The sequence below is a fragment of the Hyperolius riggenbachi genome, chromosome 7, assembly GCF_040937935.1.
Source record: "Hyperolius riggenbachi isolate aHypRig1 chromosome 7, aHypRig1.pri, whole genome shotgun sequence".
Lineage (NCBI taxonomy): Eukaryota > Metazoa > Chordata > Amphibia > Anura > Hyperoliidae > Hyperolius > Hyperolius riggenbachi.
Genome location: NC_090652.1, coordinates 249,424,056 through 249,445,330, shown reverse-complemented (window position 1 = coordinate 249,445,330; position 21,275 = coordinate 249,424,056). Strand labels below are relative to the sequence as shown.

At 46.5% G+C, this 21,275-nt stretch overlaps 1 protein-coding gene and 1 long non-coding RNA gene across 6 annotated transcripts in view; one reads left to right on the top strand and one right to left on the bottom strand.

Moving 5' to 3' along the window:
• WIPF1 (WAS/WASL interacting protein family member 1) overlaps positions 1-21,275 on the bottom strand; it is a 179,749-nt gene that overhangs the window by 71,087 nt on the left and 87,387 nt on the right. For all 5 annotated transcript variants that reach the window (XM_068245472.1, XM_068245473.1, XM_068245475.1 and 2 more), the window contains 4 exons: positions 18,155-18,238; positions 13,293-13,422; positions 10,522-10,695; positions 2,748-4,148 (listed from right to left, as the gene is read on the bottom strand). In XM_068245472.1, the coding sequence (XP_068101573.1) occupies positions 2,748-4,148; positions 10,522-10,695; positions 13,293-13,422; positions 18,155-18,205 (1,756 nt within the window). In that variant the 5' untranslated portion in view covers positions 18,206-18,238. The remainder of the gene's footprint in view (positions 1-2,747; positions 4,149-10,521; positions 10,696-13,292; positions 13,423-18,154; positions 18,239-21,275) is intronic.
• The window catches only part of LOC137524941 (uncharacterized), a 166,689-nt gene that overhangs the window by 140,107 nt on the left and 5,307 nt on the right, over positions 1-21,275 (top strand). The gene's annotated exons all lie outside the window — the stretch shown is intronic.

Below are 21,275 nucleotides of genomic sequence, written 5' to 3'. Positions count from 1 at the left end.
TAAATCTTACCTGATCTAACCAAGATACAGAGTGGGGACGGTTTTCCCTGTAGATGACATACAGTGGGTTGCAGGTTCTGCAACACGCCCTTGTGAATATAACTACTTTTTTTCTATTTGAACTATTCCGGTATCCAACGATACTGCACCATTTTGCTTCTGGTCTTAACTTGCCACACAGGCTACCGTGGATCCTTACAGTGACCGCCCCTATCGCTATGTGGTTCAAGATGGGTAGACAATGAGCAAAGTCAAAGTAACAAGCCGAGGAGTTGGGGCAGGCAGCGAACAGACGTAGTGGAGGTCACAGGCTAAGATCAAAGGCAGGCAGCTATCAAGTGTAGTAGCGGTTCACAAGCTAAGGCCAAAGGCAGGCTGCGGTCAAGCGTGGTCAGGATCAGAGGCTGAGTCACAACGGATAGGCAACAACAAGTATCAAGCAGGTATGAGCACAACAAAGCTGGTAAGAACAAACAGCTCTGCTGCCAGTACAGAGTTGCCTTTTATAGGGCATTCAGGTGATCTGGCGTCAATTTGTAAATTATGCGCATGTGCTCATAGCTGAGCATGCACAGAAAGCTGTCTGGTTGTAGGACGCACCTGGCTGTATGCATAAAGTTGTGGCCATTCCCAGGTGTAAGCAAGCATGCACAGGGTGAACGCCGGAACTTCCGAGGGAGAGTGCAACAAAACTACCTATATGACCAATCCTAACCTCTTCACCTCAACTAATAACTCTAACCTCCTTACCCTGACCCTCCTAAATATACATTGAACCTCAATTTCTAATCCTAGTGCCTTATAAAACTGATATCCGGCACTCAGCTGAATATCGGTTGTACGATAGTTATATGTGAGGCACCCTGTGGTGGACGGCGCTCCAGTTAATGTCGGAATAGCAGCTTTATAATATAATAACCAGAGTCCAATTTATACCACAAGCAGGTTTCATACCTTCCCTATTGTGGCTGACAAGCTGATCTGACTGTAATACCATCTGAAATTTCTATACAGATCAGGAAAACAAGACTACCTGATCAGCAAGCTTGCCCAGGTGGGTCATCTACAAAGTACTATGGATAAAAGATTACAGCCAGAAAACCATACGAAAAAATATTGTTGTTAAGGGATATATTGATTTGGGTGTATCCACTGGGACTCAATTTAGCATCAGATGCTTCCTATGAAGGTGTATAGCTTTAGGACCCTGATGCTTTCATATAATAAGCTGCTTTCACCAACTGTGATAATTAAGTGTCAAGGCTGCCCTCCAATGTGAGGACCTGCAGTTGATGTGTAATGGTCTGTGGTGTTTAGGCATTTGATAAAGAGCTGAGAGATGAAATGTCATGTCACTTGTCTGTGATACTCTGCAGTAAATTTATGGTGATTTGGGGATTACTTGGTTGGAGCTGCTAGACGTTGGACTAATGGATGGATAGTGGTTGGTAAACTCCCATACTGGCATAGGTCAAATAATTGTGGCAGAGCGCTGTGTCGCTCGTTTGGGCTCCGGCATAGGCCGTGATGAGAATTACAGCTCTAGCGGCGCTCCGTGACTAATTTGGGCACCAGCAATAGCTGGAGCTCAAATTAGAATCACCTCCTCTGCTACAACTCAGAGGTGGAATGGTATTTTACATGGGACAGAGGTTGGTGATTAAGTCTATAATCAGTGAAAAATCCAGGAGAAGCAGTTCTGTGGCCAAGATTGTCTGGAGGAAGTCAGTCCCTTTTGCTATTCCAAAGCCCCTCTACAGGAACTTTGAAGCTCATTTCCAGTTTTTTTTTCTTTCTTTTTTTTAAATCATCTCCTCCCATCATCTCCTCCTTCTCCTGCTAAAATACTTAACTGTACACCTTCCAAACGATACTCCCCTCTAAGGTTAATTAACCTTGGTGTAACATGACCTCACTATCTGGCCAGAAAGTCATGCAACCCAAAGCAGTCTGAGCTACTTTGGCTAAGATTGATGCTGTCCCAGTTCCTTCCCCTTACAGAATCACATCCCCATGCTGTATCCCAGGTACCCCTATGCCACTCCTTATTGCCAAACTCCACTCATACAAATTACTCCCCTCTTTTGCCTGACATGCTAAACAGAAGGTGAGGCTGTAACAGCCAGGTCTATACATAAATCAGTGGTGAAGGGAGGGGGCGAAAGGTGTGAATGTACAGCCACACCCAATGCCTCGGCGAGTGACAAGCCCTGTGTATTAATTCAGCTGAAATCGCTATTCTCTGTTCTCCGCATCCACCACGTGATGCCACTCGCTCGCAGCTCTGTCATCATACACTCACTTTATAATGCACAAGTTTACTTCAAGGTCGCTTTAAAATAAACATGAACAGAAAATACAGCCATAAACAGTTTTTGTTTTGTTTTGAACAGGAGGAAATGGTAGAGCCTTTGTATGGTATTTCTTTCTCTATGTGTTCCTATTCATGATAATCTCTCCAAGTATTAACTATAAAAAACATTAATTGATGCCAATTAACAAGTAATGTTGATAATACCAATGTAGGCCACAACTTTAAGTACAATGCCTAGCTGCTTCATCTCACCATAATTATATTGCTGGCACTGGCATCTGAGCTCACTATAGCATCCTATCCTTTACCACATGCATAAACATGAATGTTCGAAGCACCTGATCCAACATAACATTACACAAACCCACCTCATTGCCCTTTAATATCTACAGTATATCCGCATGCAGATTATAGTTTTTGTAAAGTTGTTTACCTGTTCTTGAAGGTGGATCTCTTGATGGTGGAGGTGGTGGGCCAGAACGGCCAGGAGGAGGTGCAGGTGCAGAGGATAATGATGAAAAGGAAGGGTTTCGTTGAGGAGGTCTTGGCATATCATCAAAATTGGAAGGTGTAGGAGGAAGTGGAGGAGGTCCAGGACGACCTGGTGGCAAAGGAGGCCCCTGGTTTGAGGAGACTGGTCTAGGTGCAGAGGGAACAGATGGCTTATTGTTTTGTGGTGGTGGAGGTGGAGCTCCATCTCTACTAAGTGGTGGTCTGTTTCCCATTGGAGGTGGCGGGGGCTTATCATCATCTCTACCGAAGAGTGGTCTATTTCCTGTGGGGGGAGGTGGTGGTTGCCGATCATCATCTCTGTTAAATGGAGATCTATGTACTGTTGAAGAAAATGATGGCCTGTCATCTTCTCTGCTAAGTGGTGGTCTGTTACCTAGTGGAGGAGGTGGTGGCCGGTCATCGTCTCTAGCAAATGGAGGTCTATTTCCTGCTTGAGGTGGTGGTGGAGGCCTATCTTCCTCTCTTCCTAGCGGTGGTCTACCTCCTGTAGGTGGAGGTGGAGGCCTATCATCTTCTCGGCCAAATGGTGGGCGGTTTCCTGTTGAAAAGGGTGGTGGTGGTGTCTTGTCTTCAATGGAACGACTAGGAGTGAGTGAGGGTTTGTTCAAAGATGGAAGCGGTGGAGGCACTGCCGGAGGTTGTCTACTATTTCCTCCAAACCCAGGGCTTCTGTTAGATGGTGCAGGAGAAGGTACAGATCCTGACCCAAATTGTCTATTTCCTGAAGGTGCAGATGATGCTGGAGAAGATCCAGATCCAAATTGTCTATTTCCAGCTGATACAGTAGAAGGAGTAGATCCTGAGCCAAACTGTCTGTTTCCAGATGGCACAGAAGCAGCAGCTGAGCCAAACTGTCTGTTTCCAGATGGCAAAGATGGTACAGGAGCAGAAGGAGCAACTGAGCCAAACTGTCTGTTCCCAGATGGCACAGGAGCAGGAGCAGCTGAGCCAAACTGTCTGTTTCCAGATGGCACAGGAGCAGGAGCAGCTGAGCCAAACTGTCTGTTTCCAGATGGCACAGGAGCAGGAGCAGCTGAGCCAAACTGTCTGTTTCCAGATGGCACTGGTGGAGGACCTCTGTTGTAAAGACTTGAATTATTTGGCCTAGGTGTATTGGGGACTGACGGTGAGGCATTTTCTGGCTTAGAACCAAAATCATTCCTTGGAGGAGGCATGCGGTTTCTCTGAGGTTCTGGAGCACTACTTCTAATGCCCATCTGAGGTGGAGGTCCTCTAGGAGATGCACCTGGTGGAGTAAAAGGTCTAGGAGTTGCCATTCTTCCTCCAGGTGGCATCATGGGTGGCCTACCTCCTGCAGAGTCTAAAAAACAAAACAGGAAATTACAGACTTGTACATTTAAAGGAAAAAAAAAAAAACAAGTGAAATCCAGCCCCCTGGACTCATACTGTGCCCTCAATGTCCTCCTGATCCACTCCAGCCAGCAGCGGTGAACTCCACAAAGCTGGCCTGTCCGAGGCTACTGCGCATGCATGGTCCCCAAACCGCGCTCCTGCCTCCGAGACCGCTCTGCGCATGCACAGTAGCCTGCCGCCGCCAGGCCAGCTTTACAGGAGTCACCTCTGCTGACCGGAGGGGATCAGGAGGACATTGTGGGCACAGTACAAGTCCAGATGGCTGGAAGAAGCCCCAGGTAAGTTAAAATCTTTATTTATTTCACTTAAGTTTTTCTTTAACATTAGTTGTGTTTACTAATGTAATTATAGTTGGGTTTACTAATATAAGGGGATGGAGCTTCTCACTTACAAGGAAAAGTTAGATACACTGGATATATTTAGCTTGGAGAGCTAATTAACATCCATATATACTGTACATCAGCTTTAACTCCCTAGGTTTGTACAAAGGACAAAGGGATATGATCTGCAAATGGAGTAAAAAAAGGTTTTGCCATCTATTCAGAAAGAGGGGATTCACAGGAAGAGAGGCTAAGAATGGGGGACATAATGAAAGCACTTGTCATTTTGGGGTGGAGGTATAATAGTGGCATAATTTGTATAGGAGCCATTATAAGCTACATTATGGAGGATGGATCAAATCCCATGAGTTTTCAAATACATTTTCCATTTAGGGTTGCAGGATGAGTGGGCTGGACCAGCTGTGGGTCTAAAAAATACTCTGATACTCCAGATGCAATATACTAAGGCATCTCCAAAGATCTTCAAATGTCCTGATGGGGATTTCATAAGTAATCCACCAAACCTGGACTGTCTGATCAGCCATGTCCCCTCCCCCCAGCACACACGAAAGGCATGGGTGATCAGTATCCCACGTTAGGCTTAGGATGTCTTGATTACCGTATTTTTCGGACCATAAGACGCACCTAGGTTTAGAGGACAAAAACCAGGAAAAAAAATACTAAACCTGGGGCATCCATGGTAGAGGGGCATCTTGTGGATATTCTCCCCTCCCCAATTTATGTGTCCCCTTTGTACCTGTAGTGTCTCTTTTTTGATCTCCACTGTCCCTGTGTGGTCCTCTGTCCCCCTGTGTCCTCATCCATGCTCCTTGTGTCCTCTTAAATGCCCCTTATGTCCTCTAAGCCTAAGGTGTCCCCTGTGTCCTCCAAATTCCCCCCCCCCCCCCCCCTGGGTCCTCCAAAGTGCCCCCGGGTCCTCCAAAGTGCTCCCCTCCTCTAAAATGCCCTGTGTTCTTGTGCACCCTGTACTTTTCTGTCCCCTGTGACAACCTGTCTGCCTAAAGCTTGTGTGTGGCCTGCAGTATGGTAATGCACAGTGTGTGTCCCCCGAGGCTGCCGCGACCCTCCATCGTTTCCGCCCACCTCCGTCCTCCTCTGCCTCCCTTCCCTGGCTCTCTAATGTGGGAATATGCGGAGAGTGTGAAGGCTGCTGCGGCTTACCGAGTGATTATCGCGCTGAACATCGGTAAATCCGCCGCTGTGTGGTCTGTGCACGTTGCCGTAGCCTCTCTGCCTTCACTTCCGCATTGGTGATGTAAGCGGAACAATACGGTATATTTTATGGAAGTCACTTGCTGTGGACACTGCATGCAACTGCAATCACACCAACACTGATCCACATACCTTTCCGCAACAAGGATGATGATCTCACATGACCCAAGTGGGAAGTTTGTGTGTAAGTAGGCTATTTTTAATTAACACAGAAGAGGAATGTGTGCATCAAACACCAAGTTAAGGGATCAAATATTAAGATGGGTTAGCGCTCTAAAGTTCAGTCCTTTATAATAAAAGGTGATAAGTCTTTCAAGCAGATGTAATTGCATTCACATCCCCCCCTCCCCAATATGGGAAGACTCACCGGAAGATGCGGCCTAGCAGGCCCAACAGCTCAGCAGAGTATGGGTCACCCCTCAGCCACTCCGGCAGTCACAGCTGGGCACCTGAAATCCAGGCTTGATGCTTTCACCGTACAGGTCCTTCTCAAAAAATTAGCATATTGAGATAAAGTTCATTATTTTCTGTAATGTACTGATAAACATTAGACTTTCATATATTTTAGATTCATTACACACAACTGAAGTAGTTCAAGCCTTTTATTGTTTTAATATTGATGATTTTGACATACAGTTCATGAAAACCCAAAATTCCGATCTCAAAAAATTAGCATATTTCATCCGACCAATAAAAGAAAAATGTTTTTAAAACAAAAAAAGTCAACCTTCAAATAATTATGTTCAGTTATGCACTCAATACTTGGTCGGGAATCCTTTTGCAGAAATGACTGCTTCAATGCGGCGTGGCATGGAGGCAATCAGCCTGTGGCACTGCTCAGGTGTTATGGAGGCCCAGGAAGCTTCGATAGCGGCCTTAAAAGGGAAGGTTCAGGGACTGTTAAAAAAATAATAATAAAAAAAAAAATCCGCATCCACTTACCTGGGGCTTCCTCCAGCCCGTGGCAGGCAGGAGGTGCCCTCGGCACCGCTCCGCAGGCTCCCGGTGGCCGACCCGACCTGGCCAGGCCGCCGGCCAGGCTTCTTCTGCGTTCCAAAATGCGCCTCACGGCGGCGCGCTGACGTCATCGGACGTCCTCCGGGATGTACTGCGCAGGCTCAGTAGTTCTGAGCCTGCGCAGTAAAGCCCGGAGGACATCCGATGACGTCAGCACGCCGTCGTGAGGCGCATTTTGGAACGCAGAAGAGGCCCAACCAGGTCGGGTCGGCCACCGGGAGCCTGCGGAGCGGTGCCGAGGGCACCTCCTGCCTGCCACGGGCTGGAGGAAGCCCCAGGTAAGTGGATGCGGATTTTTTTTTTATCCCTCCCTGAACCTTCCCTTTAAGCTCATCCAGAGTGTTGGGTCTTGGGTCTCAACTTTCTCTTCACAATATCCCACAGATTCTCTATGGGGTTCAGGTCAGGAGAGTTGGCAAGCCAATTGAGCACAGTAATACCATGGTCAGTAAACCATTTACCAGTGGTTTTGGCACTGTAAGGAGGTGCCAGTTCGTGCTGAAAAATGAAATCTTCATCTCCATAAAGCTTTTCAGCAGATGGAAGCATGAAGTGCTCCAAAATCTCCTGATAGCTAGCTGCGTTGACCGTGCCCTTGATTAAACACAGTGGACCAACACCAGCAGCTAACATGGCACCCCAGACCATCATTGACTGTGGGTACTTGACATTGGACTTCAGGCATTTTGGCATTTCCCTCTCCCCAGTCTTCCTCCAGACTCTGGCACCTTGATTTCCGAATGACGTGCAAAAGTTGCTTTCATCTGAAAAACGTACTTTGGACCACTGAGCAACAGTCCAGTGCTGCTTCTCTGTAGCCCAGGTCAGGCGCTTCTGCCGCTGTTTGTGGTTCAAAAGTGGCTTGACCTGGGGGATGCGGCACCTGTGGCCCATTTCCTGCACACGCCTGTACATGGTGGCTCTGGATGTTTCTACTCCAGACTCAGTCCACTGCTTCCGCAGGTCCCCGAAGGTCTGGAATCGGTCCTTCTCCACAATCGTCCTCAGGGTCCGGTCACCTCTTCTCGTTATGCAGCGTTTTCTGCCACACTTTTTCCTTTACACAGACTTCCCATTGAGGTGCCTTGATACAGCACTCTGGGAACAGCCTGTTCGTTCAGAAATTTCTTTCTGTGTCTTACCCTCTTGCTTGAGGGTGTCAATGATGGCCTTCTGGACAGCAGTCAGGGCGGCAGTCTTACCCATGATTGCGGTTTTGAGTAATGAATCAGGCTGGGAGTTTTTAAAAGCCTCAGGAATCTTTTGCAGGTGTTTAGAGTTAGTTGATTCAGATGATTAGGTTAATAGCTCGTTTAGAGAACCTTTTCATGATATGCTAATTTTTTGAGATGGGAATTTTGGGTTTTCATGAGCTGTATGCCAAAATCATCAATATTAAAACAATAAAAGGCTTGATCTACTTTAGTTGTGTGTAATGAATCTAAAATATATGAAAGTCTAATGTTTATCAGTACATTACAGAAAGTAATGAACTTTATCACAAATTTTTTGAGAAGGACCTGTATATGTAAGCAGGACGAGCCCCGACAGTCAGCTGTCCGCGCACCTCTCCCCGCTCCCGGTTGCTGTCAGTCCGGGTTCTTCCTTCCTCCTCACAACTAATTACCGCAAAACGGTTGCCCTGCGGGGATTAGTTTGTGCAACAAGCCAGATATATCAGGTTTTAACTTGGTGTTTGATGCACACATTCCTCTGCTGATGTGTTACTATTTTTAATTAATCCAGTTGAAGTCCAGGGACTCACTGATGATATTCTTAGTGGGAGTTGCTTGGAGATCTCTAAGAAGTTGTAAGAGAAGTACGTGGTACCCCTATAAGTCCTTTTGAAGTGGTCCAAAAAAACCTAAGGGCGGCTTACCACTACATGCGTTTTGCAATGCAATCAAGTAGCAAAATGCTAGGTACACTTAGGCCCCATTCACACTTAGAAGCGCAAAACAAACGCCGGCGTTTTGCGGGAGTGATTTTTCTGTAATTTCACGCGAAAAAAAAAAATCACTGGACAGTGCAGTGATTTCTCCGCAATTGCGTTTAGCGCTTCTATAGCACTGAAACGTGATCGCCGGGAAATCGCCTGAAAATGGTGCAGGCTATGCGTTTGCATTTCACGATTTTGGGCGATTAGCGCAAACTGCCCAATTAAGAACGGGCTCATAGGGTTTAATTACACTAGTGCTTTCAAACGCGCTAGCGTTTAAGCGTTTTGCCAAAATCGCCGGAAGAGCGCTCAAATGTGAATTGGGTCTCAATGGTGATGGAAACCTCATAGGGAGGTTTCCATTCGTGCCCTGCATTTGCACCACAATTTTTACCAACAGTAGTCATCGTGCCTCCTGCAATTTCTGTGCAATTTGCCTCCTTCGCAATCGTTATAAAACATATGGTGCTGGTTTTTCATCTTCAATTAGTAAGCCATTCAGAATATTTTCCAGGACGTTTTGAATTTCTCCCGTTGGAAAGTGCAAATGCATCTTAACCTCTTGAGGACTGCAGTGCTAAACCCCCCTAGTGACCAGGCCATTTTTAGTAAAATTGGCCACTGCAGCTTTAAGGCCAAGCTGCAGGGCCGCACAACATAGCACATGAGTGATTCCCCCCCCCCTTTTCTCCCCACCAACAGAGCGCTCTGCTGGTGGGGTCTGATCGCTCCCCCCATGTTTATTTATTTATTTTTATAAATAGTTTTTTTTTTTTTTATAAAAAAACACTGTTTCTTTAATTTTCTTCCATCCCTCCCCACAGCCAGCCAATTACGGCGATCGTCTGTCGTAGGCTTCTGCCTATGAGAGCCGATGGTTCTCTTGTCCCCCAGGGGGACAGCCGTGTGACACAGCTGTCCCCAAGTACAGCGCTGCTGCCGATCGCAGCGCTGTATATGCAAATAGTCGGCGTAATCGCCGTCTAACAGTCTCCCGAGCAGCAATAGCCACTCGGAGACTGAAGGAGGGGCGGAGCTCCACCCCCCAAGCAGGAGATGCGTGCGCAGCCTGCGCGCGATCTCCTGCTTTAGGGTGCCCCAGGACTTTACGCAAATTGGCGTTAGGCGGTCCTGGGGCTGCCGCCGCGGCCACGCCCATCGGCGTGACACGGTCGGCAAGAGGTTAATCCTGCCGTACATCTGATGGATTATGACGGAATCGCTGCAGTGCGATCGCGTTTCTCAGTGGAAAACTGCCTTAAAAGCCACCTGCTGAAATACTAAAATGTTGCCTTCTAAGGGCTGGTTCACATAAAACGGTTGTGGTTGGTTTTTCCACCAACCATGGTGCTTGTCGATTAAGCACTGCCCATTCAAGTGAATGGCAGTGCTTGTTCTGTACCTATACTGTTCACACAAACGCTGCGTTCCGATCCCCATTTTTCTCATCATTTCAGCAGATAACATGCAGCTTCCAGGGTCGCTTACTGCCGCCTCTAAGAGTCTCCTTGCGGGAAAGAAAAACGATCACCGCAGAAAGGTGTAAACTGCTTTTCTGCACACTTGCAGAAAGCATTTGACTGAGATGCTGTTGGACACCCAGCAGACGCTCATGTGAACAAGCCCTGAAACATTAACAGTTTGCAATATGGTTGTTGGTCACTAGGTGGTGCAGCTCTGTTCCAGTACAAAGATGCAATTATAAAGGATTCTATTTCTAGCTCTTAGATATGTGCAAGATAAATGACAGATTATGCTAACAATTCATGCCAGATAAAATTAGTAGATAAATTATAAAAGTGTGCTGTTACCATTTTCTCTGTTTCCAGAAGATCGAAGCTTTGGCATTCCACCTTGAAATAAGCCACCTAGCCCAGCGGGGCCTCCACTGCCACCTCCTATTCCTCCGCCACCACCGCCCATTCCTCCTCCTCCGCCACCGCCGCCCATTCCTCCTCCGCCTCCTCCTGGGGATGATTTGGGTTCTGTAAGGAGAAATATGGAAATGCCTATAAGTCTTTCAAGAACATAAAAGCCATATTGTGTCCACATCAGTGATATTAAAATATTTTCTCAAAGGTTTTTATACAGGTACATAACAAAATACAGCTCATAACGGTACAGTTAGACAAGTGGAAGATAGGGGTGCAAAAAAGGGGTGCTGAGCCGGTACAGTTGCCCAGAGCAGTCAATCAGAATAGTGGCAGACTAGGATTTTTTCCCCCAAAGTTGCACAGCTTTTGTAAATTTTGGCCAGCAAATGCATCCTTTACACCTGGCGGTGAGAGAGGCTCCTGGTGCAAGTGGTTGTGTCTGGTGCTACTGGCAGTTTGCCTGTGACAATGCCATGCTGTTTCAATTTACTAAATGTAAGAAATGGTTAAACAGTGTAGGAGAGGGCTGGGCAAACTACGGCCCGCGGGCCGGATTCGGCCCACAGCTGCTATGATGCCGGCCTGGCGATAGAGGGCGGGATTCTGGTCCTCTTCCCTTCTCCCTACCACCATCTATTCAAAAATACGTGCAGTGCACATCCAAGGGAAGAACTTACCCAACTGCACTCTCCAGCAGCTATCTACATGGCAACTATGGCATCATGTGACCTGCAATATGTATGTACCAGTGTGTCACATGACGCCGCCATCACCATAGAGATTGCCGCTGGAAAGTGCAATTGGGTGAGTCACCACCCAATCAATCTCTCTCTGCGCACACTTTCTGCGCACACATGGGATGGCCACCCGGCCAAACATATCAGATCAAACCTCATGCATTCAGCCACACCAACAGGACACAGTGGCGGATCAATGCTACACACTGAAGAATGCTGTTCCAAGAAGGGAGACACTGATGGATATAATGTCCTTGAAAATAATCAACTTTTAAATAATTATGCCCAAGCCAAGTATAGACCAATGGAGGCAAAGCCAGTCCCCCAGTCATGCACACTTGCCCCCAGCAACCGTCACAGGCACCTGCCCCCAACACCTGTTACAGGCACCCGCCTCCAGCACCCTTCACAGGCACCTGCCCCCAATACCCGCCACAGGCACCTGCCCCCAGCACACCTGCCCCCAGCACTCGCCACAGCCACCTGCCCCCAGCACCCGCCACAGCCACCTGCCCCCAGCACCCGCCACAGCCACCTGCCCCCTGCACTCGCCACAGCCACCTGCCCTCGCCACAGCCACCTGCCCCCTGCCCTCGCCACAGCCACCTGCCCCCTGCCCTCCCCACAGGCACCTGCCCCCTGCCCTCGCCACAGGCACCTGCCCCCTGCACTCGCCACAGGCACCTGCCCCCTGCACTCGCCACAGGCACCTGCCCCCTGCACTCGCCACAGGCACCTGCCCTCGCCACAGGCACCTGCCCCCTGCACTCGCCACAGGCCCCCGCCCCCTGCACTCGCCACAGGCCCCCCTGCCCCAGCACTCGCCGCAGGCCCCCCTGCCCCAGCACTCGCCACAGGCACCTGCCCCCAGCACCCGCCACAGGCACCTGCCCCCAGCATCCGCCACAGGCACCTGCCCCCAGCATCCGCCACAGGCACCTGCCCCCAGCATTCGCCACAGGCACCTGCCCCCAGCATCCGCCACAGGCACCTGCCCCCAGCATCCGCCACAGGGACCTGCCCCCACCACCCGTCACAGGGACCTGCCCCCACCACTCGTCACAGGCACCTGCCCCCACCACTCGTCACAGGCACCTGCCCCCAAGCACTCACCACAGGCACCTGCCCCCAGCACCAGTCAACTGCCCCTATCCACAGTAACAGGCTTAGTTCTGATAACAGGGAATTACAGATAGTGGAGATCTGTATAGATAGGTGAACAGTTGCAGAAAACATACCTACTGTACTTTAATTAGAAAGGTAATACTTTTAGTTTACTGTTCACTAAACAACATCATCATCGGAACTTTCCTTGATGAGTTTTGGGCTTAGTCTGGCTTTAAGTGTTGTAGTTTTTTTGTAGCAATTTCTGTGGAACTGGGCCTGATAGGGTAGCCTCAGGCTGGTTTCACAATGTGAACCAGTGTTTTTGTTGCTGCAGTAATCTCTGGGGGCTGTTTTTGGCGGTGCAATGTCATCGCACCGCCAAAAACAGCCCTCAGAGATTAATGCAGCAATGTGCAGTAATCTCACTTCTGGCTGCAAGCCAAGCAGGAAGTGAGGCTCTCTAGCACTCACTTCCTGTGGCCGAACTAGGAAGTGCCCGGAAGTGTATCGACAAAATATATTCCGCGCATGCGCAGCGCGAACAGCAAACAGTTTAAAATATCTGCAGCGCCATAGATTTACATGACTTCCGGTCGCCGCACATCACCGCGAGTGCCCGCCGGTAACGCGCTGTTGTTGCGATAAATTGGGTACTTCCACTGCATCGCACTGCAGTAGCTCTGCTATGCCCCCTAGGTTTTCATTGCTTTAGCGTTACCCTCCGGTAAAAAAAAAAAAAAAAGTAAAACACACTGCAATGAAAATGTCCCACTGTGAAAGGGGCCTGAAAGTTAAATACATATAACATGCAAAATTGAGATAATAAATCATGGAATCTGTCTGTCTGCACTATAATACACTTACGATCAAGAATTGGTCCGCTTCTGTCATTGGTGACGGCCTTCTTGAGCTTTCGCCCTTTGTTAATATCACTCAACAAGGCATTTCTTCCTGACTGCTCAGATTTACTCAAAGACGGTTTTTCTATATTTGCCTAGAAGAAAAAAAAATTTGAAGCAGTGCAACCTATAGTGCTTCATGTAGAGCAGCCTTTCTCAACCTTTTTACCCTGGAGGAACCTTGCAAATGGATCTCAAAGAACCCCTGAACTTCTTTAGCAGGTGGCATGCTTATTAAAGATTGTGTGGTTGTTTATGTCACTACCCTTTATTATGTCTCCTTATTCTAGTGCTTGTTAATGTGCTCATTATTATTCAGAATGTAATGCTTCTTTTTACAGTGCTCCATATTATAGTGTGCTCTCTATCATACTTTCCCCAACCCCCACGATGGGAAAAAAATGACAAGAACCCCTGCAGGGCACTCAAGATTGAAAAAGCCTGATTTAGAGTCTTTACAGAAACACAACCAAAATTTTGTGTCTAAGTAAGGAGTAATTCCCAAGATATTCCCCACCTAACTTTCAAAGACATTTTGTTGGTTTAGGACAAAAAAAGCTCCCCAATGCGATAAATAATTAACATTATAAACCCACAGTAGCCACTTACCTACTAGGATTAGGAAGGATTATACCAATAGATCCGCAGGGTAATTAGTAGACTTTAACATATGATACATTTGATAAAAACTAAGGTTCTCTTAATCAAGTTGATTGAAAAAGGCTTTTCTTTAGCCGATTGAGTGGCCATGAGAGGAAATAAGAGAGGCAACTAACATCGGCCTATACAATCAGGGAAGGTGCGCTGTACAGACACGTTGTTTTCTATAGCCCAGCATTGGGGAGGGGAGGAGGCAAAATGGGTGGGGCATGAGCGAGCAGCATGTGGCAGTGTAGCAACAAAAGATAACGTGCTCACTCATCAATTCCTCATGGTGGATCATTAATTGATGTTGTGGGCAGGGCTGCAGAGTCTGAGCAATTTTGGGTACCTGGAGTCGGTGGATTCAAAAACTGAGGAGTCGGAGTCAGATGATTTTTGGACCAAATCCACAGCCCTGGTAAGTATTAAACTAAGGAGTCGAGGAGTCCAAGCCATTTTGGGTACCTGGAGTCGGATCCACAGCCCTGGTTGTGGGTCAGCAATACACATGCTATGTGTATTGTTGACCCATTAGCTGACTCATTAGCTGTTTCAATAGTTCTCCAATGACAACACCCTCTAGAAATGTTAGGTTTCGGATAGGTTGTAGAAGGCGCTGTGATTGGAGAACGGTTACCCTTAAAGTGGACCCAAACTAAAAATACAAGATTTCAGAAATAAAATCTATTTTCTAAATTATAATAATAAATAGCAGCCTTTTTTCAGCTGCATGATGGCAAATATTAAATATTTTACATTTATTGGAGAAACCCCTCCCTTCCTTTCATATTGCCGGCAAATAAGCCGGCAAACTGGTGGAGTAGATGGTGTCCAGCAAAGGAGGAATTGCTAATGGCTGCCACCTGTATAACCCTAGTTATGCAAAGAGGAGAGTGAAAAGCATGCACTGAAATGCTCATAGGCTTGTAGGAGTGTTTATTTATCTTTGTATGTGTCAGAGTGGTGCAACTAAATATTTTGAATTAAAAAAAATGTTTGGTTTGTGTCCGCTTTAAAGAGAACCCGAGGTGGATTTGAAGAATATTATCTGCGTACAGAGGCTGGATCTGCCTATATAGCCCAGCCTCTGTTGCTATCCCAAACCCCCCTAAGGTCTCCCTTCACTCTGCAATCAATCATAAATCACAGCCACGCTGCTGACAAACAGCTTGTCAGAGCTGGCTGTGTTTATCTCTATAGTGTCAGTCTGCTGCTCTCCCCGCCTCTTGCAGAACTCCAGGCCCCGCCTGCATCCCTTCCCTCCCTGCTGATTGGAGGGAAGGGACGGGGGCAGGGACCGGAGCTATGCAGGAGGCGGGGGAGCAGCTGAGACTGACACTACAGATGTAAACACAGCCTCACAGCATGGCTGTGATTTATGAGGGATTGCAGAGTGCAGGGGGACCTTAGTGGGGTTTGGGATAGCAACAGAGGCTGGGCTGTATAGGCAGATCCAGCCTCTGTATGCAGATAACATTCTTTAAACACACCTCGGGTTCTCTTTAAGAGGTTTCCCGGTGACTCACCTCAACCATTCTAACTCTGAGGTTTATATGTAATATGCTCCTGCAATTGGTATTTTAGTTGTATTTTTTTTATGGATTTTACTGATGTAGTATTTATCACTGTTATTTATGCAGTGCTGCTGCCATCTACTGCATCCTTTTAGTCTGTCCTCCATTTACTTTATGTTCATAGTCTCACAATGATAGACTGTAGAAAGTTTCCAATTTGTATATGCAGTTTATGATAGATCATAAAGCACACTAGTAAGTGTAGAACATATCTGTGATCAAAAGTTTATGTATGTGGGTGGTGCTATTTTATGTCAGCAGGTTTGGGTGCTACCAGTGAGGTTTGTATAATGTCCCTGCAGTGGCAGCCATAACACTGGATGCCATTCTCAGACTGCAATGGATTTTGTTTTTAAAAATTGACATTATGTGGTTAAAATCAGGTAGTAGGGTGTCAGTGTTGCCAACCGTCAGTAAATTTACTGACTGTCAGTAAAAAAGTCAAATCTGGGCTGTCAGTAAAGTCCATGAAAAAATGTGTGGTGTCAGTAAAAAAACCCCTCTCTCTTTCCCAGAAGATCACAGCACTTAAGGCTCATACACACATCAGACCATAGTCTTTGGAAAATAAAAGATCACAGACCAATTTTACCCCCTTACATGTAGTATGAGAGCCATACCTACACAGTCTATTCTATGGAGCTGAACTCCTCATCAGACAGAAATCTTTGCAAGATGCTGCACACAAAGATGCTGTACACATTCAAAAGATCATTATCTGCAAAAGATCTGTTCCTGCAAAATGCATTTATAGTCTGAGATCTGCAGATCATCATACACACCTTGTTTAACAGACATTCATCTGCAGATCAGATCCACCAGGATGGATTTTCAGATCTGCAGATGATTGTCTGATCTGCAGATGAATGTCAGTTAAACAAGGTGTGTATGATGATCTGCAGATCTCATAGACAATGAATGCAGTTTGCAGGAACGGATCTTTGGCAGGAACAGATCTGTTGCAGATACTGATCTTTTGTGTCTGTACAGCATCTGTGTGTGCAGCATCTTGCAAAGATTTTTTTCTGATGGGGAGTTCAGCTCCATAGAATAGACTGTGTAGGTATGGCTCTCATACTACACGAAGGGTGGTAAGATTGGTCTATGATCTTTCATTTTCCAAAGACTATAGTCTGATGTGTGTATGAGCCTTTACTGCTTATCAGTTCACGTATCACTCTGGAATGTACACTGCTCTAGCTAAAGGTGGCCATACATCTGTAGACTTGGCGGCCGATCAACCATCAGATAAGACAATTATTATTGATATTATAAAAATCGGTGCCACCAAGAGCATGCCTAGTTGACAATCAAACCAATTTCGGGCCGAAATTGGTTGCATGTAATCGATCGCATGTATCAATCGGACATGCTGGAAAATCTCAGGTTGGCATGCTCAATCAGGCGTGCAGTGGTAAGGGCTGCGATAATCGAGAAAAAATGTGACGGAAACCCCCAGTTGCATCCCCCAAATGTAAATATATCAAAGTCCCCCCCCTCCAGATGCCGTGCATTAATATTACACCTGTCCGGTGTCCGCCACTGCACTCTCCTTCCTCATTCGTGCCCCACGTGGTTGCCGGTGTATTGCACGTGGGGTGCATGTGTGATGTCTTTCATTTAATTTCAATAATAGTAGATGTCAGTAAAAAAAAAGTGTTCTGTCAGTAATTTTTTTGTGCTTGGTCAGTAAAAATGTATTTCTGAGGTTGGCCACACTGTAGGGTGTGTGTCAGTGGCGGACACAACCAGCTGCGGGCCCCTGTGCAAAATTCCAATTGCGGGCCCCCATAACCCGCGGCACGCGAAGTGCGCCGCAGCAAAAAATAAATGTTGATTTCGAATGTATTTAAAACAAATTGTTGCTCTACTGGCCATATCCTATTCAAGGTGATAAGTAGCTAGCAGATGCGAGCTACTTATCACCTTGCCATCGCACGCGGATTACCGGCAAATCCTATTGCCGGCTTCCTTTGCATGATGGCCGATCGTTAGGGAGCATTACTAAGGCGAAAGCCTAAGCGATGCTCCCTTTTACCGGGCGATGGGGAGTGAGGCTTACACTGCAGTGCTGTCCTTCAGCACCACAGCCTCACTTCCCACAAATGCGCGCACCCGCCTAACATCCGCCACCAAATTCCGCCGCAGCATCTGGGGGTCTCCTTTAATAAGAAGATCCCCAGAGCTCCCCGTCGGGTCACCACACAGCTTTAAAGCCCCTCAGGTAGCTGCGCTGGGCACCCTCTACATACTGCTGCTAATTACCCGCCACCTCTCGTTGCAAATTCCGTTGGGTAATTACAGTGCATCTATCACTGCAATTACTGTGCGATAGGAGCCTGGGCAAAGCATCTTTGAATCATAAGGAAATCCTATTTTACCCTTGTATTTAATATTCGGCCTATGAAGGATCATTTCTATACTACTGTATTTTTCTTTTTAGAATGTAAACTAACTAAAAAAAAATTGTAATCTAAAAAAAGAAAAAAAAAAAAAGGAAATAAATTATAAAAACAGAAAAGTATACAATTCATTTTAGAAGAGTAGAAATGTAGTAAGCCTTGTTGTTAATAAGCATGATATAGGGCTATAGGATACAGTAGCAACGTACCTGTGAAAATGTGGGTGGAGGAGGCGGTGCTGGGGGAGGAGGGACAGGCATCTTCACAGAAGTTCACTGTAGAGTCTCCAGGACCTGTCAATACCAAGAGAAGAATGTATAAGACACCTCCGCCATTATTCAGTGCTGCGTACAGTGCACTAAGTACCAGGTTTGCTTTTGCTCTGTTTTTTTAAACCAACATTTACACTATGTAAAATCTTTTTGTTGCCAGAAACATTATTTCATGATGCCTTTGGGTGACAGCTTACTAATAACATTGCAGATGTGCTTGCCTGCCTCTCTAATGGCCAAAGGGCCCCATGCACACTGGGAAGTTTTTTGCTGGCTATTCGCCCTTTGCTGAATGCAGCAAAACACTGCTGCACCAGTAATCCTATGGGATTCCTCCTAGAGATTGCGTTGTGTTTGCGATTAGCATTGATCGCAAATGCGCAGCATGCAGCATTTTTCCAGCAATTGGGTTGAGATTCTCATTCAATCTAATGCAAATCGCAAAACGCAATAGCCAAAAAAAAAATCAAACCAAAAAAGTAGCACACAATCGCAATTTGCTTTTAAGTTTGAACGGGGCCTGAGAGAACAGCAATCAAAGAAAGTCTTTCCCCCCACACCCACATTTCTGCGGCACTCATTTTGCATGCATGCACCCCAAGAACAGAGAATTTTCCTGATCGAGATACTTTGTGGCAGAGGGTTTTTTTTTTCTTTCCAATTAGAAACTCCTTGATTTGCTGATCTCAAATAAAATCACAATTAAAAAAAGTACCTCCTCCTAGTTAAGAGCGCAGATACGGGCCACTTCCTGTACCACACACTAATGCTGTAGGCTGCAGTCTTCTCAGAGAGACTTGGTCTGTGCCACACCCCCTTGTATTGTGAACTGCATGAAAGATACAATCCAAACAACATCAGCATCTCAATTTATCAGCCTCTGCTCACCTGATCAGAATTTCAACACAGAATTTGTAGCTGAAGAAGCCTCAGTTCAGACAGATTGTAACATTTGAGTGCTCATATCAGTTAACTATTTAATGGTATTTTTAGGCCTCTAGACTGGAAATGAGCTGTAATAAAATTCCCCCAACAGTTCCACAAATTTAAGGCATCTAACAGACCATCACAATTTCACCCATACTGCTTCCCCTCTCAGATAACAGCTACACTCAGCTTCCCACTGTACAGCTTCCTGAGAAGAAAGAAAAAAAACTGTGACAGGAAGGTTAATGCTCATAGCAAAGCCACAGCCATCCTGTTTCTCTAATGCATTCTTATTTCAGCTGCTAGAACCAAATGAGGTAACATGCCACAGCTCCGCTCTGACAAAGGCCTGCTTATGACACTTCAGAGGAGTCGCGCAGCACTGAACTCTGCACACACAATGCCCCACTGACACATCTCATCACAGTTTCCACTGCGCTGGGAGCTTCAAGCCTGACAGGAAATATAGGGTTTCTTGCTCAGCTTCAGTTTATTTCTTTCAAACGTTTCTGCTTTACAAATGAAAGTTTACCTTCACTCTTTAAATCGTTTACATAAAATTTTCATTTACAAATAAGGTTTTAACTTTCAGCTAAAGTCAATAAATCACCCCAGCACATAACATAGGTTACTGTATGAGTCGTGGAGTCGGAGTCGTGGAGTCGGGCAATTTTGGGTGCCTGGAGTCGGAGTCGGGAAAAAATGCACCGACTCCGACTCCTAATTAATTTGTAACTGTAATTAAAATAGAAAATATGATTCTATTCTATTCTATTCTATGTTCTATTTCTCAGATAATAGTCATTAAAAATAATGTATATATACAGTATATATACACAGTAAAAGCTATGCTTAGTCCACAAAAATGAAATACACCAATCAAAATTAGTTACTTGTGCTGCTTCAATAAAGCAGTCCCTGTATTTTTAAGGTCAGATATACATATCTGATTGTGACTGTATATATGATGTGTACACAGGAATCTCTTATATATGTTATGGCCAAAACCAGAAATCGGCCAGTTCTAGAATTGGCCGGCCGTTTCTAGAACTGGCCGATTTGACGTCGGCCAAAGTCCAAAATGCTGAGAATTTCTGACATTGGCCGGCCAGTTTGCAAAATGGCCAAAGTCAGTTGGCCAAAGCCCAAAACGCACAAATCCCAGAACATCCCGCGTCCTGTCCAGCACCATGAATGGCACTGGGAACTTCTTCTCTGCTCTGAAAGATACACAACAGCATAATAACCTTTACAGAAAAACATTTCTTTGTTAAAGGAATACTTAAGTGTCCTAAAAAAAATGACTTGTACTCACCCGGGGCTCCCCTCAGCCCCCTGCAGCTGAACGGTGCCCTCGCCGTGTCTCTCCGATGCAGCTGGACTCGCCGGCGGCCACTTCCGGTTTCGCCGTCACCGGCCGACAGGCTGGGAACGCAGCTGATTAGCCGCGTTCCCGGCCGCAATAGCGCCTTCTTTAATGCTATTGCGGCCGGGAACGCGGCTAATCAGCCGCGTTCCCAGCCTGTCGGCCGGTGACGGCCAAACCGGAAGTGGCCACCGGCGAGTCCAGCTGCATCGGAGAGACACGGCGAGGGCACCGTTCAGCTGCAGGGGGCTGAGGGGAGCCCCGGGTGAGTACAAGTCATTTTTTTTTAGGACACTTAAGTTTTCCTTTAAAGCTGATGCAAATCCTGTACCAAATCAGAGTGTCTACTTCCTGATTTTGTGGAAGCAGACATCTTAACATCCTGTGCTTTCAAAATAGCTGCTCTTCCGTGGCAGTCAAGTGAGACAGGGGAGAGATCAAATTACACTGGTGATTAGTCTTAGATGAGGGGGAATTAGACAGGCTTAACTTTCTAAATACCTACAGGGTGCATTTTCGCTATGATTTCCTTCTGTTCTATGCACACTTTGAGGCAGCCGGGAGTGGGAGCAGCCAAAGTAGTGATAAGTCATTTATGAGAAATATTGTCACCCCATATGTCACCTGAAGGCTGGAGCCCTGGGGCCTGTGTCACCTCATTCTCTATATGCAGCCCCGGGTCCTGGAAAAATAAGGAGAAAGCAGCCGGCAGCATTTAGGCAGCCCAGGGTCCTTGCACAAGAGCAGCGATGAAAGGCAGCCTCG